Below are 15,873 nucleotides of genomic sequence, written 5' to 3' on the forward strand. Positions count from 1 at the left end.
CCTCCCTGGGCAGTGTCTCACCACCCTCATGCTGAAGAACTTCTTCCTAACATCCAATATGAATCTCCCCATTTCCAGCTTTGCTCCATTCCTCCCAGTCCTATCACTACCTGACAGCCTAAAAAGTCCCTCCCCAGCTTTCTTGTAGCCCCCTTCAGATACTGGTGGCCACAATAAGGTCTCCTCAGAGCCTTCTCTTCTCCAAACTGAACTGCCCCAACTGTCTCAGCCTGTCCCTGTAGCCACACAGCTACAGCCCTCTGCTCATCCTCATGGCCCTCCTCTGGATGTTCCAGAAGGTCCACATCTTTCCTGTAATAGGGGCTGCAGAGCTGGAAACAGTTCTGGCTATGTGGACAGTGACTAATCTGAACTGGCCAATCCACAACCAATGTCTTGATTATCCCTGGTGGAAACCTGACCTCTCTCTTTAAGGAAACTCAGCAGAGGGTCCTTTGTGTAATTAAAAACCACTCAGCTGGAAATCATCTGTCAACACTGGAGTTTACTACCTGCCTCAGAGATTTACATTGCAGCCCCCAGTATGTTCCAGAAGTTGATTGTTTGTTTGGTTTTTTTAGCTTTGCTGGTTTTGTTTTGATCTGGGAAATATGTCCTTCTCTTCTTGGGAATAGAGAAGCATGGATTAGAGGCTTCAAATTGCTGCGTGTGCAGCAGCTCCAAATAGCATGCAAATGTGCCTCCCAGTCCAAGGGGCCTTGTTGACAACTGATTTGAATGCACTGGCATGGCAGTGCTAAGAAGCCTCCTTTCCATCTCCACAACAAATTAAAGAGGGGGGGGGGGAATAGAGTGCTTGTGGCTCAGGAGTGCAGGGAGAGGAGTTTTTCTCATCACTGGAGGCTCTTCCTTGCAGGTGTCAGGACAGAGCTTTAGGCAGGATTTCTGTTTTCAGTCAAGTTCTGTGTTCAAGTTCTGTGACAGGCTGCATGGGTGGGCAGAGGCCAATGGGATGAGATTGAACAAGGCCAAGTGCAGGGTTCTACACTTTGGCCACAACAACCCCAAGCAGTGCCACAGGCTGGGGACAGAGTGGCTGAGAGCAGCCAGGCAGAGAGGGACCTGGGGGTGCTGGGAGAGAGGAGCTGAAGATGAGGCAGCAGTGCCCAGGTGGGCAGCAGAGCCAATGGCATCCTGGGCTGGCTCAGGAGCAGTGTGGGCAGCAGGACAAGGGAGGTTCTTGTGCCCCTGTGCTCAGCACTGCTCAGGCCACCCCTGCAGTGCTGTGTCCAGTTCTGGGACACTTAATTCGATAGACGCAGTGCTGGAAGGTGTCCACAGGAGGGCGACAAAGCTGTGAGAGGCCTGGAGCAGAGCCCTGTGAGGAGAGGCTGAGGGAGCTGGGGGGGTGCAGCCTGCAGCAGAGGAGGCTCAGGGCAGAGCTCATTGCTGCATGCAGCTGCCTGAAGGGAGGCTGTAGCCAGGTGGGGTTGGGCTCTGCTGCCAGGCACCCAGCAACAGAACAAGGGCACAGAGTCTGAAGTTGTGCCAGGGGAGGTCTAGGCTGGATGTCAGGAGGAAGTTGTTGGCAGAGAGAGTGATTGGCATTGGAATGGGCTGCCCAGGGAGGTGGTGGAGTGGCTGTGGCTGGAGGTGTTGCAGCCAAGCCTGGCTGGGGCACTTAGTGCCATGGTCTGGTTGGTTGGGCAGGGCTGGGTGCTAGGTTGGACTGGCTGAGCTTGGAGCTCTCTTCCAAACTGCTTGATTCTGTGATTCTATGATTCCTGAGCTCTGCATCCATGGCTGATGTTAATCAGCTGCCTACATTTGTTGTCCAGAGCCTGAGTCACTCTAAATCAGAAGTAATTTCTTTAAAGCCCTGTGAGAAGTTTTTAATTCTTTGCATGGAAAAACTCTGGGGTTCTCACTTCTGCTCCCCCAGGGGCTGCCTGCCAGGAGGTAGCACTTCTTATTCAGCTCAGTGCTCAATGGGAGGCATCAAGAATGGCTGAGATGAGGCATTCATCGTTTTGCCTCTGTACTTGGCATTAGTGAGGCTGCACTTCAGTGTTGTGTCTTGGGCCCTTCACCACTGGGAGGACACCGAGGGGCCGGAGCAGGTCCAGAGAAAGGCTGAAGGCTGTGGAGAGCAAGGCTGGGGAGGAGCAGCTGAGGGAACTGGGATTGGTTAGTCTGGGGAAGAGGAGACTGAGGGGGTACTTTCTGGCTCTCTACAACTCCCTGAAAGGAGGAGTGGAATCATTTTGGTTGGAAAAGACCTTTAAGCTCATCCAGTCCAACCGTTATCTAACTGCCAAGTCTGGTGCTAAACTGTGTCCCTCAGCATCACATCTCTGCAGCTTTTAAACATGTTCTGGGAGTACTTTGGATTGCTTGGAAAACAATGAGAAGGTTTTGTTGTCTCCAGTGATCTGTCAGAACACTTCCAACATGGTCATTCTCCTCCTGAAAAGCAAGAAAATGATTTGCAGAGCTTTACTAGGAAGGTATTGCTGAACAAGTCAAAAACAAGTGTGGGGGGCAGGTCTGTAGCTCCCTTTGGCTGCATGAGCTATCACTCAGCCATGTCTGCCACAGGTGACCCTATCCCACATGGGCATAACTCCATGTGGATGAGAAGCTCAGTCTGAGCTGTCAGTGTGCTCTTGCAGCCCAGAGAGCAGCCAGAGCCTGGGCAGCAGCAAGTGAAGTGTGGGCAGCAGGGTGAGGGAAGTGATCCTCCCCCTCTGCTCTGCACTGGTGAGATACCACCCAGAGCACTGCATCCAATTCTGGAGCCCCTGGGACAAGAGGGGTATGGAGGTGCTGGAAGGTGTCCAGAGAGGGGCCATGAGGATGGTCAGAGGGTTGGAGCTGCTCTGCTGTGAGGAGAGACTGAGGGAGTTTGGGCTGTGCAGTCTGGAGAGGAGAAGGCTCTTCAGTGACATTCAGTGATTTGGTGCTCCACAACCTCCCTGGGCAACCTGTGCCAGTGTCTCACCACCCTCACTGCAAAGAACCCTTTCCTAACATCTACTTTGAATCTCCCCTCTGCCAATTTAAACCCATTCCTCTGTCATTACCAGACCTTGTCAGCAGTCCCTCCACAGTCTTCCTGTAGCCCCCTTCAGATACCAAAAGGCCACTCCAAGGTCTCCTCTGGATTGGCTCCAACAGTTCCATGTCCTGCTTGTCCTCCAGAATTTACTCACCCTTCTGATTTGCAAGGTGCCCACAAGTAGAAAGCATTAAAGCCATGCCCTTCACCTCCCTCCCTTCTTCCACTGGACTCACTCCTGGCATTTAGCATCCCTATTTGCTTCAGATTAAATCAGTTTGAAGTTGTTAATGGACTTCCTAGCTCCTCTTGTGGCTCAAGTGCTCTCAGCTATGATAGAATCATGCAGATCTCTGCAAGTGCTTTGTCAACAACCATTCCTTCAGCCTCCTGACATGGTTTAGCCCTTTCTGAATGTGTCATCTGTTGCAGTGCTGTGGGCTCTGAGTATATCACACTTACAGACAACTGATACCTAGTTGGAAGGAAGCTTTCTTCATCAGTTAGCACCAGCACTAGTGAAAGGAAATATTTGTTTCTGGGCATATCCAAACCAAAATGACCCCAGATTGCCTTTCTGATGTATTGATGTCCCTGCTTGCTGCAGAGAGCATTGGACTAGGTGACTGAGGTGACCTTCTTGTGGCTTTGCAGTATCTGAAGGGGGCCTACAAAAAAGCTGGGGAGAGATTTTTTAGGCTCTCAAGGAGTGACAGGACTGGGGGGAATGGAGCAAAGCTGGAGGTGGGGAGGTTCAGACAGGACGTGAGGAGGAAGATCTTCACCCACCCATGTGCAAGACCTTACACTTGGCCATGTTGAATGTGATGAGGTTGGCCTGGGCACACCTCTGCAGCCTGTCCAGGTCCCTCTGGATGGATCCCTGCCCTCTAGCAAGTCGACTCTGCCACACATCCTGGTGCCATCTGCACTCTTGCTGAGGCTGCTCTGTTTCCTCTGTCCATGTTGCTGCCAAAGCAGTTAAACAGCACTGGTGCCAGCACTGACCCCTGAGGGAGCCACTTGGCATTCTTCTTCACTGAGGCTGGGCCAGTCAAGGTTACACCAAGAGAGGTGAGACAATTTAGAGAGAGGAAAGGCATGTCCAGAGAGAAGACAGCTTGATCAGAACTCCTGCTTGGTTACTTCAAGCCTTGTCTTTGAGTCAGCGGTGCGGAGATATGCCCCCGGCCTTATCTCCCGGGAGCAGGGCTTGCTTTTATCCTGCTAGAATTTAATTAGGTGAAACACTAGATTAGAGTCCTTCAGAGCAACAAACTCAGCAACAGTTTCCCCTGTAATTGGAGCATTACAGGAATCCAGTAAGATAAAGCATTGCTCTTTTTGCCTGCTATTAAGAGTACAAAAGCTGAACCACCTCCAACATCAGAAGTCACTTCTAACCTTCTTCCTTCCTCTCTGAAGTCCAACCTCTGCCTTTCAGCAGATGTGAGGAGTGAAAGGCAAACAGTGCTAAGTGACAGCTGCACTTCAGAGAACAGCAACAGTCCTGCTGGCATCAACTTTCAATACCTGAAGGGGGCCTACAAAACAGCTGGGGCAGGACTTTTCAGGATATCAGAGAGTGATAGGACTAGGGGGAAGGAAGCAGCACTGGAGCTGGGTAGGTTCAGGCTGGACATGAGGAGGAAGTTCTTCACCATGAGAGTGGTGAGACCCTGGAATGGGGAGGTGGTTGAGGCCCTGTTCCTGGAGGTGTTTAAGGCCAGGCTGGATGAGGCTGTGGCCAGCCAGATCTGGGGTAGGGTGTCCAAGCCTGGAGCACCCCTGGGGTTGTTGTGACTGAATTAATTGTAACAGTGGTTGGGCTGAACAATGAGAAGCTCAAACCCCACAACACACAAGGAATTTCTTGTGGGCAATGCCAACAAGAGTTCCACTCATCAAGGCTACCTGTTCTGGATCCCTGACATCACAGATGAACCTGTGCCTGAAAGGAGAGCCTGGAGAGTAAAACCTCCAGTCCTAAGGGTTCTGCAGGAATGCTTTCAGCTCCTTTCAGGAGAACAAATGCTGTAATGAAGTCCTACTCCAGCTTTTGCATTCTGATTACCAGCAAGCAGCTACTCCTAATGCCACTTTGTGTTCTGACAAAGGAGGCTGCGTGACAAGGGCCAACTCCTAATGTCTTTACTTAGTCCTAAAGCCAATCTCAGCAGGAGCCCAGTGAAATCTGTAAAGGCTGAGGAGAGTTTAGCCAGGAGCATCAGATCTGCCAGTACTTTGCTATTCCACAGTAGGAAGGTGAATAGTGGTGGATGGAGATTGCAGAAGTTAGCTGCAGTGGGGGGGAGGGAGGGTTGGTCCTGGGTTTTTTCTCCACCTTTTTGTTCCATGCTTATAAATTCAACCTGCCTATGTTAGGTGAAAACGCCTTGAGCTGCTAGAGGGGACAGCAAACCAGAGTGCTGCCAAGGCTGATCACAACAAGTCAGAAGAAGCCAGCAGCAGTGCATGGGCTTACTGGGATTATGTTTCTAACACAGCGCATGGCCTCTGCTCCCCTTGTGCAGAGAGTGTTCAGGGAGCTGACTTCTTCTGGGTTACAGAAGGACTGAAACACTTTCAGAAGTCTAAAGAAGGAAATACTCAGTAGGAAAACCCAATCTGTTCAGTTTTGGAGCCCTGACTCCAAGAAAGACATCGAGTTGCTGGAGCAGGTCCCGAGAAGGGCAGCAAAGCTGGTGAGGGGTCTGGAGAAGATAAGACACTTTCAGCTTTGGTGTCCTCCTCTGGATCTGCTCCAGCACTTCAATGTCTTTCTTGGAATGAGAGTCCCAAAGCTGAACCCAGCACTCCAGGTGTGGCCTCCCCAGTGCTGAGTTCAGGGGCACAATCACATCCTTGGTCCTGCTGGCCACACTATTGCTGACCCAGGCCAGGATGCTGGTGGCCTCCTGGACACACCCTGGCTCACCTTCAGCCTGCTGCCAACCAACACCCCAAGGTCTTTATTTGTCATGCAGCTCTCCAGCTGCTCTGTCCCAAACCTGGAGGATTCATGGGGTTGTTGTGACCTAAGTGCAGGGCCCAGCACATGGTCTGGCTGAATCTCATAGCAAAACACAGTATTTAGCCAGCTGATAGAGGCTGGGTGCATTCTCCATGGGAAAAGCACCCTCCAAAACTTCAGAGAAAGGCAGAGTGGTTTGCAGAGAGAGAGAGGAAGCCCTTCCTGATGGGCTTTGTGGTGCTCAAAGCCTACATGAGGACAAGGAAAGGGATTAGCTGACCTCTGGAAGACCATCACTTGAAAGTGAGTGTGTGTGCTTCCCCCTGCCAGACACTCCCCTTGCATCCATGCATGCAGCTTAGCTCTTAAGAAATTAGAATTCATGCCTTGTCCCAAAACTACAGCCAAAGCCAGGTCTGAGTCACCTGTTCCAGGGAACAATGTCCTAAAAGTAATGGCTAACAGGATTAAAAACATCTCCTTGTGCCAGACCTTCCATCCTTTTCTCTCAGGCTGCTTTCCAAATAAAGGTCCAGGCCGATATTACTCAGCCTGCTCCTTAGAAGAGCACTGCAGGGAGCAGACAGGGGAAGGAGGTCAGAAAAATCAAATGAGATTTGCTTAGCACATTGCCCTCCTTTTAACACTTTAGGGAACGTTGTGAGGACCTGTCAAGAGGGCTAATGAGAGCAGAAGATGGCAGTGAGCAGAGTTTTCAACAGCTATTGATCTGTGCCTCCAGAGTTCAGCAGTGAAGTTTCTATTCTGAAAACATCCTGCTTCTGCAGGACTTTTTCTCATGCAAAAAGGAAGAGAAGTGTCTCAGCAGCAGGTTAAGATGAGGTTTCAAAGGGAAAGGAGTGGAGGAGAGCCCTCAAAATAGGTACAAACAGGTGAAATAGAATCATAGAATGGTTTAGGTTGGAAGGGACCACAAAGTTCATCCAGTTCTAACCCCCTACCATAGGCAGGGACACCTTCCACTAGAACAGATCACTCAAGGCCTCATCCAACCTGGCCTTGAACACCTCCAGGGAGGTTGTGGAGCACAGAATCACCCAGTGTGATCTCTGAGCACATTGGGTGATTCTGTGGTCCACAGCCTCCCTGGGCAACCTGTGCCAGTGCCTCACCACCCTCCCTTCTCCTCCTTCCAAGAAAAAAAACACCCATTTTCAGATTTATTCCCCTTACCAGCCTGCTAAATGCAATATTTTGGTCTTCTGTTTGCTACTGAGATGTTTCCTCATCATTTGCCTGGTTGTTTCTCTGCCCCAGCTGGTTCACTAGGCAGAGTGCTCAGTGAATGCTCCATGCTATAGGACATTGATCTCATTTCTGTTTTCATATTCCTTTATTCCATTGCCTTTATTGTGCTTTCACTTCTATTACCAAATGGTAAAGTCATGCACAAAGGTCTCACTGAGGGATTTGCATCTCCAAAAACATATTTATAGCTAAAGGAACATATGTAACAGAAATATAGAATGGCCTGGTTGGAAGGGACCTCCAAAGGTCATCTAGTCATAAAATCACAGAATCACAGAGTCAGTTAGGGTTGGAAGGGACCACAAGGATCAGCCAGCTCCAACCCCCCTGCCATGGGCAGGGACACCCTACCCTAGAGCAGGCTGCCCACAGCCTCAGCCAGCCTGGCCTTAAACACCTCCAGGGATGGGGCCTCAACCACCAACCTGGGCAACCCATTCCAGGCTCTCACCTTTCCTCCCCTCTCCTCAGACCCCACCTGCAGTCCTGTGTGCAGTTCTGCAGCCCTCAGCACAAGCAGGACATGGAACTGCTGGAGCCAGTCCAGAAGAGGGCGACAAAGATGCTCAGAGGGCTGCAGCAGCTCTGCCGTGAGGACAGGCTACAAGAGTTGGGGCTGTGCAGCCTGGAGAAGAGAGGGCTTGGAGGAGACCTTGGAGTGGCCTTCCAGTATGTGCAGGGGGCTCCAGGAGGGCTGTGGAGGGACTATTGACAAGGTCTTGTAATGAAAGTACAAGGGGCAATGGGTTTGAACTGGCAGAGGGGATATTGAAAGTGGATGTTAGGAAGAAGTTGTTTGCAGTGAGACACTGGCACAGGTTGCCCAGGGAGGTTGTGGAGCACAGAAGCATCCAATGTGATTGGATGATTTTTGATCACATTGAGTGATTCTGTGCTGCACAACCTCCCTGGAGGTGTTCAGGACCAGGTTGGATGAGGCCTTGAGCAACCTGTTCTAGTGGGAGATATCCCTGCCTGTGGCAGGGCGTTGGAACTGGCTGAGCTTTGAGGTCCCTTCCAACCTAAACCCATTCTATGATTCTCTCCTTCAAGCTGATCCCACCTCCCAGCCCCCTCGGCCTGACCTCGTTAAGTAAGAACATTGCCAGGCCCTGCATTTCTTTGCACTTATTAGAATGCTCTGTAAAATATGGAAATAAGAGACCTTGTGAATTAATACTGGAACTCCGGAGTGCTGCTTGCTTATTAGAGCTTCTTGCCTGCAACACTCCTGAAAAAAAGCAAAAGTAATTGTGATGGAAATTGTTTCCACTAGGAACATAATGGGCCAGGTGAAAGCAATGAATAAAAGCTCCCTTCAAAATAGCTCTAAAGGGCATTGGAAATCTCTGCTAGAAATCCAACTTCTGTGCTGGGGACTCTTTTTAAACCATGAAATCGGCATTTTTGCTGTAACCAACAAACAAATTATGGCCAGAGCCCTTGACAATAGGCTGCTGGCACAATGCAATCATTTCTTTCATGGGGGATCCTACAGGTAGCTCATTTGAGGGATTCAATCTCATAAAACTGCATTATAGTAAATTGCTCTCGTTTATTGGATGTATCCTAAGTAACTGTGGGTAGGGGAGAGCGTAGCTGTCCTGCCAGTCTGCATCAGGCAGGGCTGATAATGAGCCACTCTGCTCCTTCTCCTGTTGCCTGCCTTGTTTGTATCAAAATGTCTTTTTCTGCCTCATTATTTTGGTGGGCAATGCCAATTGATTGAAATAACTCCCCCCACCCCCCCTTGCAGGAACATGCATACTGCAATAATTGGCTTCTCTGGACAAGTTTATCGGGTTCAGGAAGGACTATTTGCAATCAGACAGGGAAAAAAAAAGCAGGAAAAGCACCAAGACTGGGGTGAAGGGAGGTTGAAAGGGTCTCATCTGAGCCAGACAGGGCACAGGAACAGTGGTAGAACCACAGGGTAGGGTGGGCTGGGAGGGAGCTCTGCAGATCATTGAGTCCAACTGCCCTGCCAAAGCAGGGGCACCTGCAGCAGGCCACATTGGAAGGCATACAGGCTCCCTCCAGAGAGGGAGACTACAGAGAAGAAGACAAAGAAGTCACCTGCACCTTACTGCAGAGTGTGGAAGTGCTGTAGTGCTTTCTGGTGCTTAGGGATATGGTTTAAGGTGAGTCTGGTTGAGTAGAGTTATAGGTGGGACTTGGTGATCCTGAGGGGCTTTGCCAGCCTGCATGTTGCTGTGAGACTCTGAAAGCTTCACCAGGATTGGGCTGGCCTGCTTAGAATCGTAGGATCAAGCAGGTTGGAAGAGATCTCCAAGCTCATCCAGTCTAACCTAGCACCCAGTCCCAGCCAATCAACCAGCCAGGCTTTGCTTCAGCACCTCCAGGGATGGTGACTCCAGCACCTCCCTGGGCAGCCCATTCCAATGCAAATCACTCTCTCAGTTCTCCACTTTGATTTAAAAAGTGAACAGAACCTCCTCTGCTGCAGCTTCCATCCATTGCTCCTTGTCCTATCCCAGGGAGCAGGTGAGCAGAGCCTGTCCCCCTGCTCCTGACCCCCAGCCCTCAGATAATTATAGACATTGATTAAATCCCCTCTCAGCCTTCTCCTCTCCAGACTAAGCAGCCCCAGGGCCCTCAGCCTCTCCTCACCAGGCAGTGCTCCAGTCCCCTCCTCATCCTCATAGCTTGTGCATGAAAGGGTAATTATACAATCATGGAATGCATCAGGTTGGAAGGGACCCTCCAGGTCACCTTGTTCAACCCCCCTGCAGGCAGCAGGGACACCTCCAACTAGCTGAGCTTGCTCAGAGCCCCAGCATGCCTGACCTGGAATGGCTCCAGGGCTGGGGCCTCCACCACCTCTCTGGGCAAGCCTTTGCTGTGTTCCAGCACCCTCACTATGAAGAGCTTCCTCCTTATGTCCAACCTAAATCCACCCTGCTCTAGTTTAAAGCCATTGTCCCTTGTCCTGTGGCTGCATGTCCTTGTGAAAAGGGGATCTTCATGTGCAGCAACAGCTCTGGGATGCGTGGGATTAGCTCCCACTTCCCTATGCTAAAGGCTGAGGATCTGTCCCATTTGGTTGTAGATTCTTCATATCGTGTCTCTAAGGCAAGGGCTCAGTGTGGGGCTGCAGGGCAGTTACTTTGGTAGAGGTTGTGGCACTGGACATGGAGACTTCTGATCGCACAGGTTGGTTGGACAGCGCTGGCAGGAAATTGCATCAAGTACATCAGGTGGTGCTGGAGCAAGAGTTCTGTGCTGGTGATTCACTTTAGCCTGCATGTACAGAGAACAGAGTTACCCATTTCAGAGCTGTGAAACTGTTTCTAAACAAACTCCTCTCGAGGCTCTGACAGATGAATCAGAAAGGAACTTTAGAGAGCAGAGCTGTGGTTTGCAGCTCAATAGGAGTGAGTGCTTTGAGGAGCTCTCTTTAGCTCTCTTGGGCCTGCTGCCAGAAGGAAATTGTAGATCCATAGATTCATAGAGTGGGTTGGGTTGGGAGAGACCTTCAAGATTATCCTCTTCCAACCCCCTGCCATGGGCAGGGACATCTCCCACCAGCACAACTTGCTCCAGGCCTCATCCAGCCTGGCCTTGAACACCTCCAGGGAGGTTGTGGAGCACAGAAACACCCAATGTGAGGGAACATGGCCCAGGGAGGTGGTGGAGTCACTGTCTCTGGTGGTGCTGAAGCGAAGCCTGGATGGAGCACTTAGTGCCACGGTCTGGTTGATTAGATAGGGCTGGGTGCTAGGTTGGACTGGATGAGCTTAGAGGTCTCTTCCAACCTGCTTGATTCTATGGAGGGCCACTGTAAAGTTTCTCCAGAGCCTTCTCATCTGCAGGCTGAACAGTCCCAACTCTCTCAGCCTGTCCCCACAGAGGATTTCTGTCCATTATTAGCAGAGTTGCTATAAAATTATAACCAAACTCAGGGAGGGAGAAAAAAAGAAGTGTTAGAATTCCAAACCAGCTTCATTTTTGTCAGGGCAGAGATGAAACCTCCATCCAGCTGCAGCTTAGCCTCTGCTGCTGCTACCAGAGAGCAACAAAATGCCTTCAATGTGTGCTGTGCACCTCTGATTTAGAACAACCCACTCACAGGATTTTTCACACTTGATATGATTGATAGAAACCCAGTGAGAGAATAAGAAAGCATTTTCTTGTGCTTGGGGTTTTGCCCACCCCATAAATTTGATGCAAACAGTCCATAGGAATATATGGTTATAAAAAAAAAGAAAGAAAAAGAGCAGTGGGAGTTTGTCTGGGGAAGGATCAAAGGGAAAACTGAGAAGAATCTGGCCACAAATAAATGTGAAATAACTGTTTTCCTTTCCAGTCAAAAGGAAAATGTGAACCAGACTCTCAAGATACAGGACCAAACAAGTGCTGAGCCAAAAGCAGGAGGGAAGAATGTAAGGTATGAGGTAGCATTTGTAGTTAGGTGCAGATTCCTCCTGTGTGATGCAGAAAGAATCTGGGCTCTGGGAAAAGGAAGGCCCTGGTAGTCAGCCTCCATCGTGCATTTGCTGCTCCCTAACTCTTAATGTGTGGAGTCTCCTTCTCTGGAGATAGCCAAACCCCACCTGGATGTGTTCCTGTGTAATCTGCTCTAGGTGCTCCTGCTCTGGCAGGGGGGGTTGGGCTGGATGAGCTTTCGAGGTCCCTCCCAGCCCCTGACATTCTGTGATTCTGTGATCTGCTTTGTCATTATCTTCTTGCTCAGACAGTTGATAGGATACAGGACATCCACTGAGCTCAGATACTTGGTAGGATGTTTCCTGGTGTGCTGCTGAGTGCATGCTGTCTGTCCATCAGAGTGAGACAAGTTGGGATGCTGGAATTGCAGAATCGTGAAGTGATTTGGCTTCAAAGGGAGCTCAGACATCATCTAGTTCCACCCCACCTGCCATGGACACAGACACCTCCTCCCAGCCCAGCTCCCACCCCCAACCTGCCTTTGAACTTTTCCAGGCTTGAAGCCTCCACAGCAGCTCTGGGCAACCTGTCCCAGTGCCTCACCACTCCCATGGGCCAGAACTGCTTCCTCGTGGCTGGTCTCAGCCCAGCTCCTTCCAGTTTGAATCCATCACCCCTTTTTCCCAGAGCTTTCTGGACTGAAAGTGCCCATTGCTGGCTCCTGTTGAGCTTCTCATCCACCACCACCCCCAAGCACTCTATTTGTGCTTGGCACTCTGCGTGTGTGCAGGCAGGAATGTCTGCAGCTCTTTGAAGGGGAATGTTCATCCCAACCTTCTGCATGGGCTCAAGCTGCAGTGTCACCAAGATCAGACCATTGCACACTTGCTGCTTTTCCAAGCACCACTGCAGACTCCTCCAAAAGCAGCAAGTGCTTTCCAAAAGGCTTTTCCCAGCTCTGCCTAAAAAGCTAAAGTGCTCTTGTTCTCCTGTGTGAGATGTTCAGCACAGCTTCACAGAGCAGCACAGCCACATGGAAGCTTTCTGCCGGGAGGATGTTCAGGGATGAACTTGGCATCCCTGCAGCCTCCTTGCTTTCATCTCTGGCGTGGCAGGGCATGAGTCAGAGCTGTTTCATTTAATCCCCTTATCCCAGCCTTCCTAGAATAGCAGCAATGCTCTGCTCTAGGTTTGACTCTTCTGCTTTGTTCCACAGCTGCCTGCTGCTTTTCTCAAACCATAGAATTGTCTCTGTTAGAGGACACCTCTAAGACCATTGAGTCCAACTTTCAGCCTCAGAGCACCATGGTGCTAGGAGCTCTGTCCACACCTTTGTTGAATTGCTCCAGGGATGGGAGCTCCACTGCTCCCCTGGGCAGCCTGTGCCAATCTCTGGTCACTCTTTCAGGAAAGATTTTGTTTCCTACATTTTTCCTACATTTTTTCTCGTTTTTCCTCATTTTTTCCTAATTTTCCCTAATTATCTTATTTTTTCCTATATTTTCTTTAATTTTTTCCTGTTTTTTCCTATTTCTCAAAAAAATTCCTGATTTTTTCCTAATTTTTTGCTATTTTTTCTAAATTTACCTATTTTTCTTATTTTCCCCCAAATATTTTCCTATTTTCCTAATACTTCTTAGTTTTTTCTGTTTTTCCTGAATTTTCCTATTTTTATTTTTTATTTTTTTCCCTATTTTTTCCTATTTTTAAAATTTTTCCTTCCTCATTTTCCCACTTTTCCCCTTTTTCATATTTTTTCATATTTTTCTAATATTTCCTATTTTTCCTAATTTTTTCCTATTTTTCCCTAACATTTTCCTATTTTTTCCTATCATTTTCCTATATTTTTCTATTTTTTCCCTATTTTTCCTAAACTTTTCCTATTCAACCTATATTTTTCCTAATTTCTCACATTTTTTTTCCTATTCAACCTAACCCTCCCCTGGCACAGTTTTAGGCCATTTCCTCTTGTTCTATCCTTTGACACTAGGGAGAAGTGACCAAGTTCCCCCCCCACTACACACCTCCTTTCCAATTTCCTTGTTGCATAACTTGAAAGCTTTTGACATTGAGAACTTCTCAAAGTTTGGGTTAGATGTGGATGTTAGGAATAAAACAGCCTCAAGTTGCACCAGGAGAGGCTTCCATTGGCTCTCAGAAGAACCTTCTGCACTGCTATGCTTTGTATCAGGCCCTGACATTCTGATTCTGTGATTTTGTGAGTTTTGTTCAGTTTATTGGCAAGGATTTGGTTAAAGGGAAGCCTGAGCTAAACCAACCCTTTCCTGCTGAGTGGTTTGCAGTGGGAGAATGAATCCTCTGATACTGCAGCTCCTACCTCATCCAAATGAATCCATTTATTGACTTTAAATGAATCCAAATTGAGGAGATTTATTTGGTCACTTGGTCTGTGTAGCTCTTGAATTGCCTATTTGCCACAGCTGATGGTTTCAATGTGCTAGCACAGCTCTACAGGACACAGTTTGGCAAACTAATGGAAATTAATGGTGGTCTGCTTGAGTAACAATTGAGCATTTGCTTCCCTGAGAGGAAATCATCTCCAAGACTGCTGCAAGTAGAGAAAAGTCACCTCTCAGTCCAGGCTTTCATACCTGGGTTCTTAGAATGTTGTCACTTGGCAGCTGTTGAAATCAATGTCACTGGGAAAGACTCCTGTGAAAGAGGAAGGAGGAAGAGGAGCTGGCTCTTCTGTGCCATACCAGCCCTGCCTCTGGCTAGAAGATCACAGACTACAATTGTCAAGGCTGTGTGAGATTTGGTGTGGGAAAGAATTGTTACTCATATGTAGCATCACATGGCAGAGTTGTCACAGCTGATGGAGGAGAAAAGAATCTGTTGAGTATTTTACAGATGGATTTTTTTATGAGGAGGGCTGAGAGCAAGAAATAACTTAGCTCACTCTTTAGGACACCAGAACAAATGTTCACAACATCTGCTGAGGGTAAGGCTCACCTGCAGCTCCAGTGGAAGCCAGCAGAGTGCTGCAGGCTCTCCCAGCACAGAGTGCAGAAGCAGCAGATGTATGACAGCCACCTTCAGCTGCTATTGATTTTTATTATGATTTCTAGCTGGCAATGCCAGCTTGATCTCTGTGCCATTTGTGGGAAGCAAGGTGTATCTGAAACCTGTCAACAGCTTGCAAGGCAAAGGCCTTCAGAGAAGCATCAAACTGTGCTGGTTGGGAAAGACCTTTAAGCTCATCCAGTCCAACCATTCTCTAACTTGCCCAAGGCTGGTGCTAAGCCATGGCCCTCAGCACCACAGATCTGCCTCTTGGAAACACCTCCAGGGTTGGGGATTCAACCACCTCCCTGGGCAGCCTGTGCCAGGCTTTGAGAACTCTCTCAGTCAAGAAATTTCTTCTTCTATCCAGCCTAAACCTCCCTTGCTGCAACTCGAGGCCATTTCCTCTCCTATCACTTGTTCCTAGGCAGAAGAGCCCAACCTCCACTAGAGTCCAACCTCCTTTCAGGGAGTTGTAGAGAGCCAGAAGGTTTCCCTTCAGCCTCCTCTTCTCCAGGCTAAACAGAATCACAGAATTAACCAGGTTGGAAAAGACCTCTAAGGTCATCAAGTCCAACCTATCCCCTAACCCTTCTGATTAAATTCCTGTGGTGCTGAGCTGCATGGTTTAGCGGCGACCTGCCGGTGCTGAGTTAGTGGTCAGGCTGATTCTGGGCTTCTCTGATTCTCTGTGCCACCTTTCAGCTCAATATCTTCCTTGTAGTGAGTCTTGAAGGTGCTCACACACAAAGGGAGAAGGAATTCACCTCATCAGATCAAGTCTTAATACTGCTTTTGGTTTTGTTTAATTCCCAGAAGGGTCAGCTCCAGCGGGTGACTCCAGGAGGAATCCACAATGAAAAAGCCCACCCATAGTTGCTTCTTACTGATCATCCTTCTAATTGTAAGTATGAGAAAACTGAGCTGCTCCTCATCCCTGCCAAGCTTAACCTCTGCTTATGGTCAGCAAAATGAGGGCTGGCTGGTATTTGTTATGCTGCACAGGTGAAGAAGGAAGTTCTTTTACTGCTGGATCTCCAAAGTGAGGTAGTTAAGCTTCTAAATAGTGAACTTGAAAGCATTGATTCTTGGTGGGGCAGAACTGCAAGTCTGAAGAGGTTGGTGCATGTGATTTTCCTTCCTGTGTTGTAGAGGCCACCACCTATCAGTGAGTTGGAAA

General features: G+C 49.0%; 1 protein-coding gene across 7 annotated transcripts in view; it reads left to right on the forward strand.

The window, feature by feature from the left end:
- CALCR (calcitonin receptor) overlaps positions 1 to 15,873 on the forward strand; it is an 89,357-nt gene that overhangs the window by 32,780 nt on the left and 40,704 nt on the right. For 4 of the 7 annotated variants that reach the window (XM_064166813.1, XM_064166816.1, XM_064166818.1 and 1 more), the window contains one exon: positions 15,510 to 15,597. In XM_064166813.1, the coding sequence (XP_064022883.1) occupies positions 15,550 to 15,597 (48 nt within the window). In that variant the 5' untranslated portion in view covers positions 15,510 to 15,549. Of the gene's footprint in view, positions 1 to 11,589; positions 11,671 to 15,509; positions 15,598 to 15,873 lie in introns of all 7 variants that reach the window. The other 3 variants (XM_064166815.1, XM_064166812.1, XM_064166814.1) reach the window with 2 other exon arrangements.

Source organism: Pogoniulus pusillus, chromosome 28, assembly GCF_015220805.1.
Source record: "Pogoniulus pusillus isolate bPogPus1 chromosome 28, bPogPus1.pri, whole genome shotgun sequence".
NCBI lineage: Eukaryota > Metazoa > Chordata > Aves > Piciformes > Lybiidae > Pogoniulus > Pogoniulus pusillus.